At 40.8% G+C, this 14,725-nt stretch overlaps 1 protein-coding gene across 1 annotated transcript; it reads right to left on the bottom strand.

Moving 5' to 3' along the window:
- Window positions 1-156: 156 nt before the first annotated feature.
- Window positions 157-14,310, bottom strand: slc30a9 (solute carrier family 30 member 9). Its single transcript, XM_089021569.1, has 17 exons — window positions 13,737-14,310; window positions 13,467-13,646; window positions 13,248-13,295; window positions 12,257-12,356; window positions 12,022-12,114; window positions 11,867-11,949; window positions 10,727-10,785; window positions 9,241-9,308; window positions 7,933-8,091; window positions 7,700-7,835; window positions 7,576-7,615; window positions 6,111-6,182; window positions 5,889-5,996; window positions 5,493-5,658; window positions 3,114-3,243; window positions 2,906-3,019; window positions 157-1,842 (listed from the first exon to the last, which is right to left on the bottom strand). The coding sequence occupies exons 1-17, from the start codon at window positions 13,822-13,824 to the stop codon at window positions 1,798-1,800; spliced, it is 1,689 nt and encodes a 562-aa protein (XP_088877695.1). The 5' UTR covers window positions 13,825-14,310; the 3' UTR covers window positions 157-1,797.
- Between the last annotated feature and the right edge of the window lie 415 nt (window positions 14,311-14,725).

Here is a 14,725-nt window from a genome sequence, read left to right as displayed (position 1 = left end):
TCCAATTGGATGCATGGGAGGTAAATAACACTCTAAATTGCCCCTAGGTGTGATTGTGAACGGTAATGGTGTTCATCCATGTGGCAACCATGACATAGGCCGAAATCTGAACTAAGACCTCTGAGACTCCCATCTTGGTGGACTAGATATATTAAAAAAAAAATGTTTAATCATATTCATAGTGTGGCAAGACATTTGTAGGTTGACATTCACTGCCATTGACGAATTTATTCAGGAATTGAAAATGTGACGTGGAGCGCCATTCCTGAATTTGTTCGAATTTTGTTTTTATGTGCTTGACTGCCGATAAAGCGCTAGCCATAGCCTCTGGCCAGGTTTTTTCTTTTCCACAAGGGGGCAGCAGCACCCACCCCCCCTTTTCACATTTGTGCTTTGTTCCAGCTTCAGCTGTCAAAGCACTATGTAAACCAATATGTATGTATTGCATTGGACAGCCGCCCCTTATTTTAAAGGACAACCGACGTCACTTTTTTGTTTTTTAACTGACACCAGAAAAACGTTTGATAGCATCTAAAATACCCATGCTGATAAATTCCTTATATGGCGCTTGGACGCCCTCTGGGTACAACACAAGGTCCCCAGACCAAACAAGTACAGCAAAATACATTGACGTGGTGGAAGGACCGCTACAATGCGTCTTTTTTACGGTCAAGGGTGGTCCTTTAGTGACGTCACGTACGTACTCGTCACCAACTCAAAAACAAGACTTCCTGAATATTCAGTGTGAGTCTTAAAACGTAAAATATAGCTATATGCGGTGGAATCTTTGTAAAATACACCCAGTAGAAGTCATTTGAAGCCATTTTACAAATTATGGACACAACTTGTCCGGAGAAGTCGGTTGTCCTTTAAGTTTCGATACCTCCAGAGACAGAAATTTAGAAATGAACTCTTTTGCTGATGAAAGAGGACAGACTAAGGTTTCTGACGCTGCATTGAATGTTTATGAAGTCCTAAAACTCAATCTTCTGTGGGTCTTGGAATTTGAGTGACAATGACAAAAACCCTGGCACTGGAGTGGACACATTTTTGCACATCGTCTGGCAGTAAATGAGTTAAATTCATTTCTCAACTAAAAAATTAGAAATAAAAACCAAAGAACACCCACAGCACCGACAGAAGTCAAAATAATTTAATAAATTATATTTTAAAAATTTGTTCACCTGCATCAGTGCGCTATATGAATTCCTGACTCCACACACTCTCACAAGTCAAATATTTCATTCTGCATCCTCCTCACTAACTCACGTGAAATGACAGTGGCCTTCAGTAAAATGGGCTTCAAAATAAAAAAAAAAAATGGCAACACATTAGTGCAAATGGGCCAAACCGATTTTCATACATGAGGAATGTCTGCGTTTTCAGACCTGGGAAACAATTTTTTTACTAAAAAAATGGTGTATGTGTGTGTTGTGTAATAATGTTTGATTTATAATAAATCTTAATAAATCTTCATTTAGTATACCAAAAGTTAGTAGTCTGAACACTGTAGCTTGATTGGTACCCTAATACCATGTAGTGAAGTCATCTGTTAGGAAACATCAACAAAAACAGTCAATCCTGTGTTGGAATTGGGGCGGGGGGGACCCCCATCTGAAAATGTGATTGTGCCAAACCTGTTTGGTACCATTAACTCATCGCAATCATGTTCAAGCGACCCTGAACGGAGGCCTGTGAGGAGGCAGAAATTGTCATTGGGAATGGTAGGCAGCCGGCAGAGGCAGGAGTGCGCATCTTTTTTTTCCCCTCTTCTTCATCTTGTAGGTTTTTAAGTTCTTACAGGATCTCAAGGTCTACATGGCGCACCTCGGGGTTACGTTGCTGTGTAGGAAATGCACATTATTACTCAACTCATTTTGAAAAGGGTACATAGTGGTAACTTGACTTACATGTTTAATTTGTCACATGATAAAGCTTAATTTACCGTATTTTTCGGTGTATAAGGTGCAACCAAAAGCCTTAATTTTCTTCAAAAGATGACCACGAGCCTTATACGCAGGTGCGCCTTATATTGAGCCACAACAGGTCTCGCAACTACTGTGAGCAGCCACCGACTTCATCCCCCTGTAGAACTCGTGCTCGTATTTCGAGAAACCTGATGCGCCTTATAAACCGGAAAATATGGTACTCACATATAAAAAATAATTTTCCCAAATTCGATTTGGATTGTGCTGACAACAGAATTCGTTACCACGTAGGCTTAGTCATGCTGATGAGATGATACCAGGGCGAATGGGGCAATCAGGGCCAGTCATAGACCATAATCAGTCAGGACAAAATAAGTAATCAGTTCAGCCTCAGGGAATAGTCCTCTGCTCCCCCAAACCTTAGAGCAGGGACCTATCAAAGCAGAGGCTGGCACCACCACCTCTGGACATTCAGGACATATATATTGGGCCAGAACCACCAGCAAATTTTAGTTAGCTGACGAAGCTTCTCGGATGAGGAGCAAAACGTCCGACACCAAAGAAGTACCGATAATTTTCCCAGCGAAAGACTATCAAGCCATTCCAGCATCTATACCAAAACATCAATATGATCTTACGTTCTCATAAAACCCTAAACACTGTTCAACATTTATAGGCAGGAAGGAAAGGAAAGTCATGGCAACGTTATTCTGTGTGAATTACATCCTTCGGCAATGTCTCATATGCTATGATGATGTCTGTGAGTATATACCGATACAGTATATATGTTTAGATGGATGATATTTATGCTTACTGTACATCAGTGCTTCTCAATTATATTTTGTCATGCCCCTCCTAGGAAGACGAAAATAGCTGCACCCCCCCCCCCCCCCCCCCCCCCCCGACTGCAAATAGTATCAACATAAGATAACTTGGCTATCTATGGTGAATTTTCTGTTTTTTAAGCTTTCATTTACCTTGAGTTCTTTCTCTAAGCGGTCCACCTCAGCGCCCAGGGTGTCAATGATGTTCTCACCGTGTTTCAGCATGAAGTTCTCCAGCTCTTCTGGCGTTTTCACTTGTTGAATGTCCTGCAATGGTACCCCCACATAAAACACAGATAATCATCAAAAGTCTGCTTTTTAAAAATGCGAGTGTACCCAAGGCGACAAGTGATGGACTTACATTGAGGATTTGGTCGATGTCTTGCTTTTCTAGATACGAGCGCGTCACTACTCGGCCATCAAAGTCAACTTCTGCCTTAAAGCGCACTTTGCTCAGTCCCATGTCGGTGGCTTTCACATCATGGATGGCTCTGGATATGAAGTTTAAAAAGAAGAAGGGGTAAAAAAAGCATTGAGAATGGAAAAATCTCAAAAGGACCCTTCAAATTGGGAAGACACTGAGATGGATGGACAGCCACAATAAATGATGATATCATCTATAGAAAGATGAAAACCATCCAAACTATGGCCCCAATTATTAATATGTTGAGAGAATAGAAGTGGGACTAAGATGCAGCCCTGGGGAATATCATTTCAAACCTTGGGCCACATTTGAACTTAACATATTAACTTATTCACTGCCAGTCACAAATTTATTCGGGAATTGAAAATATGAGCGCCATTCTGAATCTGTTTGGGTTTTGTTTTTTTGGGTGTCGATAAAGCGCTGGCCATGGCCACTGGCATTTTTTTCCATTCCACAAAGGGGGCAGCATTTCCTTTGTTTCCATCTTAGCGCTTTGTTCCAGCTTCAGCTGTTGTTAAAGCACTATATAAACCAATAAGTCTGTACAATGGGGCCTTGGCTTCCGAACTTAATGTGTTCCCAGACAGAGTGTGTAAGGCGAAAAGTGTGTATCGCAAAAATTTATTTCCCATAGGAAACCATTACCCATGTGAGAATAATCCGTTCCCAGGTCGCCATAAAATATAATTTTCAACTAAATAAGCCTTAAAACTACACACAACATACCGTATTCTATGTATAATAAAGGTGCTATTGTATTGTAATGAAAGAAATACACTGCACTATATAATAAAGGCACTTTATTTACATTTGTCATGGTCGTTGATGGCTCTTAATTGACACCTGTTGCTTTCTGATTTGTAAGGTCTAATGAAACCGAGGCATTACATCACACACATCATTCATCATGTTGATGATTCTCATAGCCAAAGTATTTTCGGGATGGAACTGGTCAATAAAAGCCTGCACATCATTCCATTTAGCTGAACACAATGATACTGTCACGTTCCGAGCGTGACAGGGATAGCTGACTCGTCGGAACGTTAATAAAAGGGGTTGGATCCCTAAGCAGGCAGCAGAGACGTAGGTGCTGGCAGATATTTTATTACAACAAAAAGTCTGATGATTCCACAGACCCGGAATAACGTGACAAAATGAGCCACAAAAAGGGGTACATCGAGTAGGCGGGTGGGGGCGAAGCGTCCAGCCTAACAAACTCGGAAAATTAAATGGCACACGGGGGTGCAAAAGCTCGCAATCGCGAAAAGCAACTAACTTGCGCGATCGCGGCCAACAATCACCTCGGGCAAAGCAAATCCTCATACTGGAAAAAGTCTGAGACACTAGTTTAAATGTCCCAGTGTCTGTGATTAGGGGATTGACGGCAGCTGGCGGAGGTTGGAAGCGGCGGCCCCGCCCCAGCTGTCAACTCGCACGTGACAGACACACATTGAAATGGACCGTCCAACAATCCCTAAGGGATAGTTCGGTGTCATTTGTCACGTGAAAGCATCGAGTAAATAAAGCCGTTGTGTAAAGCTTTATGTGAAGGATGTTAGCAATGGTGGACTTAGCATATCGGTACCGGGGCGCTAAATCAGACAAACGCACACCTTGTTCGTGTTTCTCAATGAACTCCTTCTTCTCCTCGACTGTAATTTTGTTTTGTGTCTTCTTCGGCTGAACACAAGCCTGTGGTGGGCTCTTTTTCGGTCCCATAACAGCAAAAGTATCTGTAAAAAACTCCTTGGGGGCGATCGACGTGTGCATTCAGAGAAAGGGGGTGTGGAAAGGTAGGCCGACTGGGGAGCTGTTCAGTCGTGTGCTTTGGTGTTCTTCCGCCGTAAGATTACTCCGCCAGCCGTGGTGGGTGTGTATCCCGAAAAGTAGTGCTTAATCCAAGGTTTAATTTTCATAAATTTAACGTTCGTAAACCTAAAATTTCGTAAGGCAAGGTGTTCGTAAACTGAGGGCCCACTGTATTGTATTTTGGACAGCCGCCCTCATTTCAAGCTCATATAACTCCAGACCCATATAATTTAGGAATTAACTCTTTTTTTCTGATGAAAGAAAATAGTCTAACGTTTCTTACGCTGCATTAAATGTTTATGTAGTCCTAAAACTCAAAATTCTGTGGGTCCTCGAATTCGAGTGACAATGACAAAAACTCCGGCAATGGAGTGGACACATTTTTTGCACGTCTGGCAGTGAATGAGTTACGATTGGTAGTTCACAAACCAAATCATAACATACTCCCGGGGGATGGGGAATGCTGCCCTAGATATTCTGAGACAAAATGAACCATCTGCTGACCTCACAGCGGGGTCGTTCTCCAAGAACTCGGTGAGTTTCTGCACGCGCTCCGCCTGTATGGAGCGTCCCAGTAGTGCCTCAGTGTTGGTGTAGATAAGGAAGGCCGAAACTGTGCCAAGCAACGTTCCGACTCCCAGCGAGCCCAGACTATCGTAGTATGGATTCCCTGCGGAAAAACCCAACACACGACACAGGAATGGAGTCAGAGAGGGAATTAGAGATTGAAGCTCATATGTGTGAAACTAAATAACTGAGCCTCAGCTCATGAGGTTGATAGAGAATATATCGAGTTGTTATTATTATTATCATCAAGTGATTCTAACATATAATACTGTATATACATTGACATTCCAGCATTCAAGAAGTGTGTTAATGTGAGCATGACTTCCCATTTACCTGTGAGCGACGTGAGTCCCATGCAACCCGCAGCCATAATGACACCAAGCACGGCGGCCGTATCCTCAAGTAACACCACATTGGTGCTCGGGTCTCGACTTTGCATGACTGTGCACAAAATATGCCTTTAGTTTTATTCAATACTAGCTTTTTTTTGTTTGTCAACTTTAAAATTCAAATGAGGCAACTTGAATGAAATACGGTACTTGAATTGCTCCATACCATATTCATAAAAGGAGAGTCCGTGGTTTTGGGCACTTCTCTTTATCTCATTAATGGCGACCAGTAGGGTGGCTGTGGATTGTACAACAAACAAAATCAAACAAAACCAAAGGAGCAGAGAATTACAGTATTGCTGACCCCCGCATATTTATGGTTTGCATTTTTTTTGCTGTTTTTTTCCTACTGAGAAACTGCTTATTCGCAAACTATGCATTCAAGCCAAAAAATTGAGCAAAGGACATGGGCTTTTTGTCAGCTTTTAACAATGCTTCGAAATGCCCATGGCCAATATTAGCAGAGTGATTGGTGGATACTTTTTCTGGGGATTCATTTACCTAAAACTATCAGAACACCTCATGGCCTGACAGGCAAATGACAAAGATGCTTCAAAATATGTATCTATCTACACACAGATACCGTAGAGGTACCTCTTACCCAATGGGATGGCAGAATAATGCCAATGGCACAGCAGCTATAAATATGTTACGTTTAGGTGACTCAGAGCCACGAGTAGCAAAGCATACTGTATTTTTTCGTTTCGTATCTTTATTTCGGAACTAAGGGCAATATTTTCCTTTTGAGGTGTTATGTAACTTGAAAATTTCATATGAAGAGACGTTCATAGAGGTATCAGTTTGCATTTTTATACAGACGCTACCCACCTTACGAACGAGACATGTCCCGAGCGGTCGTTCGTAAGGTGAATTTGTTCGTAAGTTGCTTCGGTGTTATATTTTGTATGGAATGTATGTATAAGTCGAACACTGAATGGGAAAGTTTAAAACACATACGCACTAACAGTTGTAATATAAATTCACACCGAGAGTAGTACAACGACATATATCCAAGGGTTTTCAGTAAGCCATTACTGAAGCTGCTGCCACATTACTGAAATACGTACCAGCAGCCATTACTTGTTGTTATTCATCGCGTCCTCCTGGAGTGTCAACTGGGAAGAGGGATTTCATCCCCGCCCACATATTATACACAGCCAATCATAAGGGAGGTCGGCGGATCGGGGCCTGAACTGATCGTTGGCAACACTTCATAGTCGGGCGCTGATTGGTCAGCCTGGGTGTTCGTTGCGCAAACATCCAGCCCTTGAAATCTCCAATGTGTCTGTGCGCGTGCGAAGCACAGTACGCAGCCAATCGCAAGCGAGCTCGGGCGGATAAAGGCACGCAATACAAAATCTAATTTACAGCATCTCTGTCCAAAACTTTTTCGACATAGTGTACCCGCAAAAATGTTCATATGTGCCGTTATTCGTAGCTCGAATGTTCGTAAATTGGGGAGCGTCTGTAATCCTCTTCATTTTTTCTGACACTTTATGGCATCTATAGTTAATCAGAAACACCTTGGAATGGCGTCAATTATTTTTGGGTTCTCACTCTACGTGGCAGGTTTGTTTCCTATCTTACGAGAATAGCAAGAGTTCACTGTGATTTCAACATCTCTGACATACCTCCTTCAGACACCAGAGAACCAGCCAAAATGCAGTATGCCTGCCATAAAGAAAGCACAAACCATTATTTTTGCCTTTTTTATGACTCAGGTGAAAGTGAGAAAGAGTCTGAGTGGACATTTACCCATAATAGAGACTCAATAGGCTGCGGGTGCAGCAGTCCCATGATGCCATGATACCAGGAGAGGCCGGCACCCATCATGAAAATGCCCACACCGCTAATGAGGGAGGCGATGTAGCGCATGTTGGAGAAGCCGTACCTGAAGAAGCAATAATGGGCATGCCCTTTGTAGTTTGCTGCTCTGTGACCACCTCTACTTCCTCATCATCATGACAGGAGTTATTTAGAAGGCTTACGGATGCCCAGCGTCAGGGTTCCGCACCGACTGACTGATGCCCAGAGCCAGCAGAGCCTGATTGCAGGTGTCAGCTAAGGAATGGATGGCTTCAGAAAACATGCTTGCCGAACCAGTGTAGACCCATGCCAGTAGCTTGAAAAAGAAGTTCAGGCCATTTCTGTACAAGAGACACATGAAAAAAAAAAGAGTCATTGGACAAGAAAAAAAATAATCAAAAAACAAGTCAGCAAATGGCATCTTTGACTTCAAATGTTGAATCGGAAAAATCATTTTACAATTGTATTCACCGCACTTCCCCTGCTTGTAGAAAATGAAAATGACATTATTTAAATCAAATTTGTTTTATCGTCTAGAATCCTCGCCCTCTTTGACCAAAAGAAAAAAATATATAAAATCCAAGTTAACTCATGTGTACAATAGGGTACTGCGAGGGTTTTTGTCATTATTACACGAATTCCAGGACCCACAGAATATTGGATTTTAGGACTACAGAAACAGTAAATGCAGCGCAAGAAACCTTCGACTCTTTTTTTAATCAGAAAAAAAAGAGCTAATTCCTAAATTATATGGGTCTGGAGTTATAGGAGCATGAAATTGGTTTATATAGCGCTTTAACAGCAGCTGAAGCTGGAATAAAGCGCTAACATGGAAAAGGGAGAAATGCTGCCCCCATGTGGAAGAGAAAAACATTGTCAGAGGCCATTGCCAGCGCTTTATTGGCACCCAAACAAGAAAAGCCAAAACCCAAACAAGTTTGGGAATAGCGCTCAATGTCATATTTTCAATTCCCGAATAAAATCCGTGAATGGCAGTGAATGAGTTGATAAATAAAATCACACAGCCAGTTTCTAACATATCATCTATAATTTATGTTGGGACAGAACAAGGGTTAGTGTTTCTACAAAGGAACTTCCAAGGTCAAACACAGCATAAGTCAAGCAAACTGACTTCACATCGTGTGTGTTGTGTGTGACATCGCATTAGTTTCGAGAGCGTCGAAAGAACTCGAAAGAAAATCTGCAGCAGTGAGTCTTTTTTTTCCCGGTTGCACTGATCGAAAATTTCATCATGTGACTGCATGTGTATTCTAATATAATTATCTTAATTGAATACACCACAGAACCTCATGAGACACAAGTCTTGCAATCTTTTTTTTTTTTACATTTTACGAGATGAGCTAAAAAGCGCTTAAAGCCAATACTACACATTAAGTCATACTTAGAAATAGAACACAAGCATTTACACCCAAAAGTGTTGAAGGAATACATAAATAAATAAATATATAGGAAAAAATGTCTTCACTTACATACAAATGGCGACCATGACCACCTTGCCAGGACCTTGTAAAAACGTTGTCCTTTTACCTGATCGAGGCTTTAGGAAAACATAATAGAAGTCAATGATTAAGTCGATAATATTAAACACATAAAACATACTGAAATTCTTTCTTGGAGTTTGTCCGTCTCTAGATAACTACAATACTAAAATACGGATTCCTTGTGATGCATTGGCTACATCAATAAGCAATGACATTTATTTTATTTATGGAAGGAAAACTATTGATAGACCTCTGAAAGTGTGTCATGTAATATTAGAATGTCCCAAACTAAATCTTTTTGTAATTAGCGTATTTCCGGTGTATAAGGTGCACCCAAAAGCCTTCCTTTTCTTCAAAAGATGACCCTGCGCCTTATACGCAGATGCGCCTTTTATGTGAAATTATATTGAGCCACAACAGGTCTCGCAGCCATAGACTCAATTTCCCCCTGTAGAAAAAGTAGTGTGTAGCCCCAGACTCTACTGTAGCACCGTATAATGTGGTGTGCCGTATATTTGGAAAACATTGATATATTTATACATTATATTTGGGAAACATTTTTCCATTCATTGAAGGTGCACCTTGCCCTCCGGTCTGCCTTATATATGGAAAAAGTTTGAAATTACACCATTCATTGGGGGTGCGGCTTATACTCCGGCGCGCCTTATACACTGGAAAATACGGTAAATGAAATACACAAAATTAATCATGGAAAAAATAACTTATATTTCATAAATTAGACAAAGTAATGGTTTTCCTGACGTGAGATCCTGATGCTAGTCAAACTTGCATGTGTGATGTCACTTTGAGACAAAAGTTGGGATCACTATGGAAAGTGATTCGGAAAGCATCGTTTCAATATTATATCTGAGGGGATCCAGGTGTTGAAAAGGAGGTTGTATGTTGTTGGACCATATGTATACGAGCCAGATAATCAGAATGCCAAAATGGTGTCATCAGTCATCTACGGTCGTTCTGTCCGACACACCGCACATCATATTGGCAATATTGTCAGTTGTAAACCATTACAGAGGACTTCATCCAGGCACTCATTTAAGTTGAATATTATCCAGAATTACAACCATGGACATTTATAACACTATTTTTTTCCTTTTGGCCACTCAATCGTTTTCCAGAATGCGTCTGCCAAACAGCGTCAATGTATTTCGCTGATTAACTTAACAACAATAGCAAAGAGTAGCTAATGGAACAAATAATACAGTACAAAGGCTAAAAGGTGACTCTGCATCCTGTAAAAATGATGTCACCCGTTAGTAAGGGCATTTTCACTGTGTACTGTGTTGCTTTGGGTCGAACTATGAGCCTAGGTGAGTTGTGTAAAAAAAAAAAAAATAGTATTACTCAAAATATACCTGACCAAATTGACTTCACAACTGACCTTTAAATTAGACCTTTTTACATTTTCAAAGTGTACAAGTACTGTAAAGAGCCAGTGAAGGTAAGACATTGTTACCCTTGTGTTTCCCCAGAAGTCTTTGTATTCCTTCAACAACTGCTGACTACGAAAGATATCTAGAGATTAGAGAAAGAGAGAGAAAACGATTTAGAGAATAACAATTTCATTTCACTTGAATTTGCATTGTCTGGAGCATCTCTCCAGAGTAGTGGAAGTTCCTTGTCCCTATTTTATGCAGTGGCGGACCGTCAAAGCCTGCAAAGCCTTCTCTTCTGACCTAAAAATATCTGAATCACAGACCGATGTTCGGTATATTGTAGTAATAATAATAATAATAATACGTCCATTTGATTTATAAGCGCCTTTCAAAACTCTCAAGGTCACTTAACAGTCACAGGACAAGTTTTTTTTTTCTGTGGATGAGCAGCGGCAGCCACACGCGCCAGCGTTCACTCAACCCGGAATAACTAAAATACTGTGGAGAGAAACTTAGCCAGCTAGCTAAAAACAGTACTTTTAAGGTATAAGGTAATGTCAATAGGAGGTGCGTCAGCGCAGAGCACCAATGTGTATGTGCAACTGTCGCGGCTTGGAATTGAAGCGGATTTGTCCATGAATTCTTATCAAATCATTCCAAATTGTCTTTCGGCTTCCTTTCATTGATTTTCCCCTGTTGATCTGCTTCCAGATGTGTGTTTTTGTATTTAAGCATTAAACCAATCACATTTCAGCCATCATTTGTTACCAGGGTCAGAAATCTACCTGGATGCCTTCACAATCAGTTATTTCCTGGCTAATGGTACCCTCGCGTGGACATGTCGTAAATCACACCACTTTTTTCAGTCTGGATTCTGGACTCAGACGTAGCACTACTGAAGGCCTAGCGATGAAATACACGGGCCGCCACTGCTTTGATGTCATAACAGATTTTCTTTCATCGAATGACAAGCCATGTGCGGGAATATGGAAATTAACAATTCTAAATAGTTATAAATCAAAAGTATTTTTGATAAGAAAAATAACGTAACAGTTCTGACTATACACTACCAAAAACTAGGTAGCCAGCTTTCCAATAATTTTTATTATTCTTTTTGTGTCATATGAGAACTTAAAAACTATGTCATGATTTTCCAATTTATTGTATAAATATAGATTATAAATGCGGCAAACAGGAAACAAAACCAAGCATAATCGTACTTTCTTGGTACTCTCTCTCCACTTCCTTCCGTAGATTCCTCTCCCTGGCCAGAGCTTCTTGGCTGCCCCACACATCCAACGCTCTAGATAGGCCGAGAGATAAATAAATGTATCAGAACTGAATAATAAATTCATCCAAGATGCTAAACACTGACTTTGCCTCCACATCTGAGCGCAGGAACACGGTGAATGCCTCGGTGTCATCGTGAGGGCTGCGCCTTCGGATCTTGCGAAGGTGCTCCAGGTCACTGCAAGGCCGTCAGACATAACAAAAATGCAGAAACGTTCGTGTGTGTGTGATAATGATGCTTCTTGTTAGTTGCTAATCGCAACGGAACGGTCACTTGTTAACACAAAAGGAATGTGGACTGCTGAACATGAAGCCTTCACCTCGGTTTGAGACAGAACTCATTCATGGCGCGGACGGCCGTGATGAAATTATTCTGCGTGTACTTTGCACCATATTCGCGCTTCTTCAGGACAGCTCGGACTGCATTTAGAAAGACACACATTGTGCAGGTTCACGTTTTCACCGGTTTGTTTGCTGGGAAGGATGAAATCAAAACGACTAAACCAGAATTTGTGGCTGGATAAAGCACAAGAGTTCAGACATAACTTGGAAGTAGCTATCCATTGATATGCAATGGGCGGAGATCTATATTCAGATTGTTCAGCCTGAGGGCTAGACTAATGCATTTTTGTAAGCACTACAGGTTAATGCAGGGTTTCACAAACCACAAGGCAAGAAATCAATACATTTTTTTGAGCACAATATAGCTTTCAAATTCATCTTTTCTTCAGAATGTCTTGGCATCTAGTAATTTTGACGAAGTTTACAAGAAGTAAAAAGTAATGCGGCTCGCAAAACTTGCCTCTTATTTGTCAATGTTTTTCAATTGTATTGTTTAAATGCAAGGCAGTTAAACACCAACCTATATCTCACCTTTAATCAAAAGCAAAAGAGGGATTTTTTTTCTGTGCACCGTCTTTCATGAGATATATACATTGAATTAAAAATCCTGTGCAATATATGGCGTCCATTGTCCATAAAAAACATGACTATAATTGTTGTTTTACCAAATGAAAAACTAGCCAGAGAGGCAATATTCAATCCTGAAACTATACAGCATAAACGTAAAAACATTGAACAGAAAAGTTCATTTTTGGGCTTAAACAACTGGTTTCCAGCTGCAGCGACTAGACTCCCAAAAACTGACTAAATGATACAACTACAGATATAATGAATCATGAATGTTTTGAATAATACATTAAAGTATCTAATTAAAGGGTACTAAACTGTTTTCAATGATAAAGCCGTAGAAATTGAACGTTGAATGGCTCTAAATGGAAAAATCTGACTGATAGAATATTTTACTCCAACCTTTCACTTGAATGGTTTCTGTTTTGGTGAGTCCCTTTACTGGAGAACCTGTAGGAGTAATAAATACAAAAATAATAAAAATTACCAGTATTTCAAAAGACAGATGTTTTTTAACTTAAAAGCAACTATTGTTAATCCTATTTGTTATACGCATAGCGGTTGTTATATGAATCCACGTACTGTATATGGCTCTTAACCATGTAAAAGTAGTGATGTCACCTGATGTATTAAGGTTGGGTTTTGCAGCCACTTTTTCAGCTGCATCCGATGGAGATTTTGGAGGTCCATCTTTCCTGTTTCCAAAGGTGGAGTAGAATTGGATTTTGGCCGCTGCCAAGGAAGCAGCTCGACAATCCAGGGGTCTGGACCACGAGCGACACATGTCCGCTGTTTGCCAACCTGTCAGATGTAAACAGTAAGAAGCAAATCGATCAAAATTCCAAGAAATCAAAACATTTTTTTCAGCCTGTGTGTGTATTGGGGGCTCACCAAGGCACAGCTGGGGGAACCTTGATCTGTGACTCCAAGAGACCCTGCAGAAGACCTGCCACGGTCTGTGGGCCAGATTGGAGAGCATCCTGGCTGGCTGTCAACGCGGACCAACTGGCAAACGTCACACCAAACCAAATGAAATGTGCTAGTTAACAGCAGCTCCGGCAAGCCATCTCAAACTCCTTCAGATTAACTCCCGAGTCTTCCTCCACCATTCCGGCCAAGACACAGTCGAGAAACGGAGCCAAATCGACCGTTCATAAATGCCGTTGATATCGATTCTTCGGTACTTCACATGAATTATATATGGTCGTTTGTGATAAGGTCGGAAACTGTTTTGCCGGTTGTGCTAAGGCAGCTTCAGTCGGCTAACAAGCTAGCATCTTTAGACGTTCGTAAATGTCGTCAATTCGCATCGTCAAAGTGGCCGAATTAGCACGTATAATCGGATGTTTAACAAAAGCCGTACCGCTCTACGGTGAGTTTTGTTCGGCATTGTCTGTGGCCATTTTCGCGAAGCTATGGACAAACTGAAAGCGCTACAAACATAATGAACACGTGATTCGTGACGCAAGTACATAAAACTAATCCTCTCGTGAGAGTGACACTGAATTCGACATGGCAACATCACTTATCGCGAGATGTGCTAACAAACGTCATATGACGCTGATAAAGAAATATTTGTCATTTTTTTTAATCTTCGTCGTATTTTTGGATCGGATGTGATAAATTGAAACAATAAATTATTTAAATATGTGCAATGAGAAATTACAATACAAATCAGCGGAAACGTTTCTGCACAGCAATGTGCTTTGTCACCGTGATTTGGCATTACAGGTATTTCTATCTCTCCAGTGTCAATCATTGGATCATGTAAGGATATTGAGGCACGAGTGTTTTAGTTCCGTTTAATTTCTAGATTTGTGCCGTTTCCAAGAAAAAAAACTGGCTACAAAATATCAAACATTTAGACTTGTCCAGATCAA

This window comes from Hippocampus bargibanti, linkage group LG02 (assembly GCF_051943395.1).
Source record: "Hippocampus bargibanti isolate YZ-2025 linkage group LG02, ASM5194339v1, whole genome shotgun sequence".
In the NCBI taxonomy this organism is placed as follows: domain Eukaryota; kingdom Metazoa; phylum Chordata; class Actinopteri; order Syngnathiformes; family Syngnathidae; genus Hippocampus; species Hippocampus bargibanti.
The sequence above is the reverse complement of the archived record's forward strand: the minus strand, read 5'-3'. Positions and strand labels throughout refer to the sequence as shown.

Bases quoted from the DNA above. Each gene is read 5' to 3' on its own strand.
- slc30a9 (XM_089021569.1), bottom strand. From the start codon at position 13,824: ATGCTCTCCAATCTGGCCCACAGACCGTGGCAGGTCTTCTGCAGGGTC. The intron at 7,616-7,699 runs GTAAATGTCCAC...TCTTTATGGCAG, and splicing joins CTATTGAGTCTCTATTATGG to GCATACTGCATTTTGGCTGG. The intron at 5,659-5,888 runs GTAAATGGGAAG...GTTTTTCCGCAG, and splicing joins GGGACTCACGTCGCTCACAG to GGAATCCATACTACGATAGT.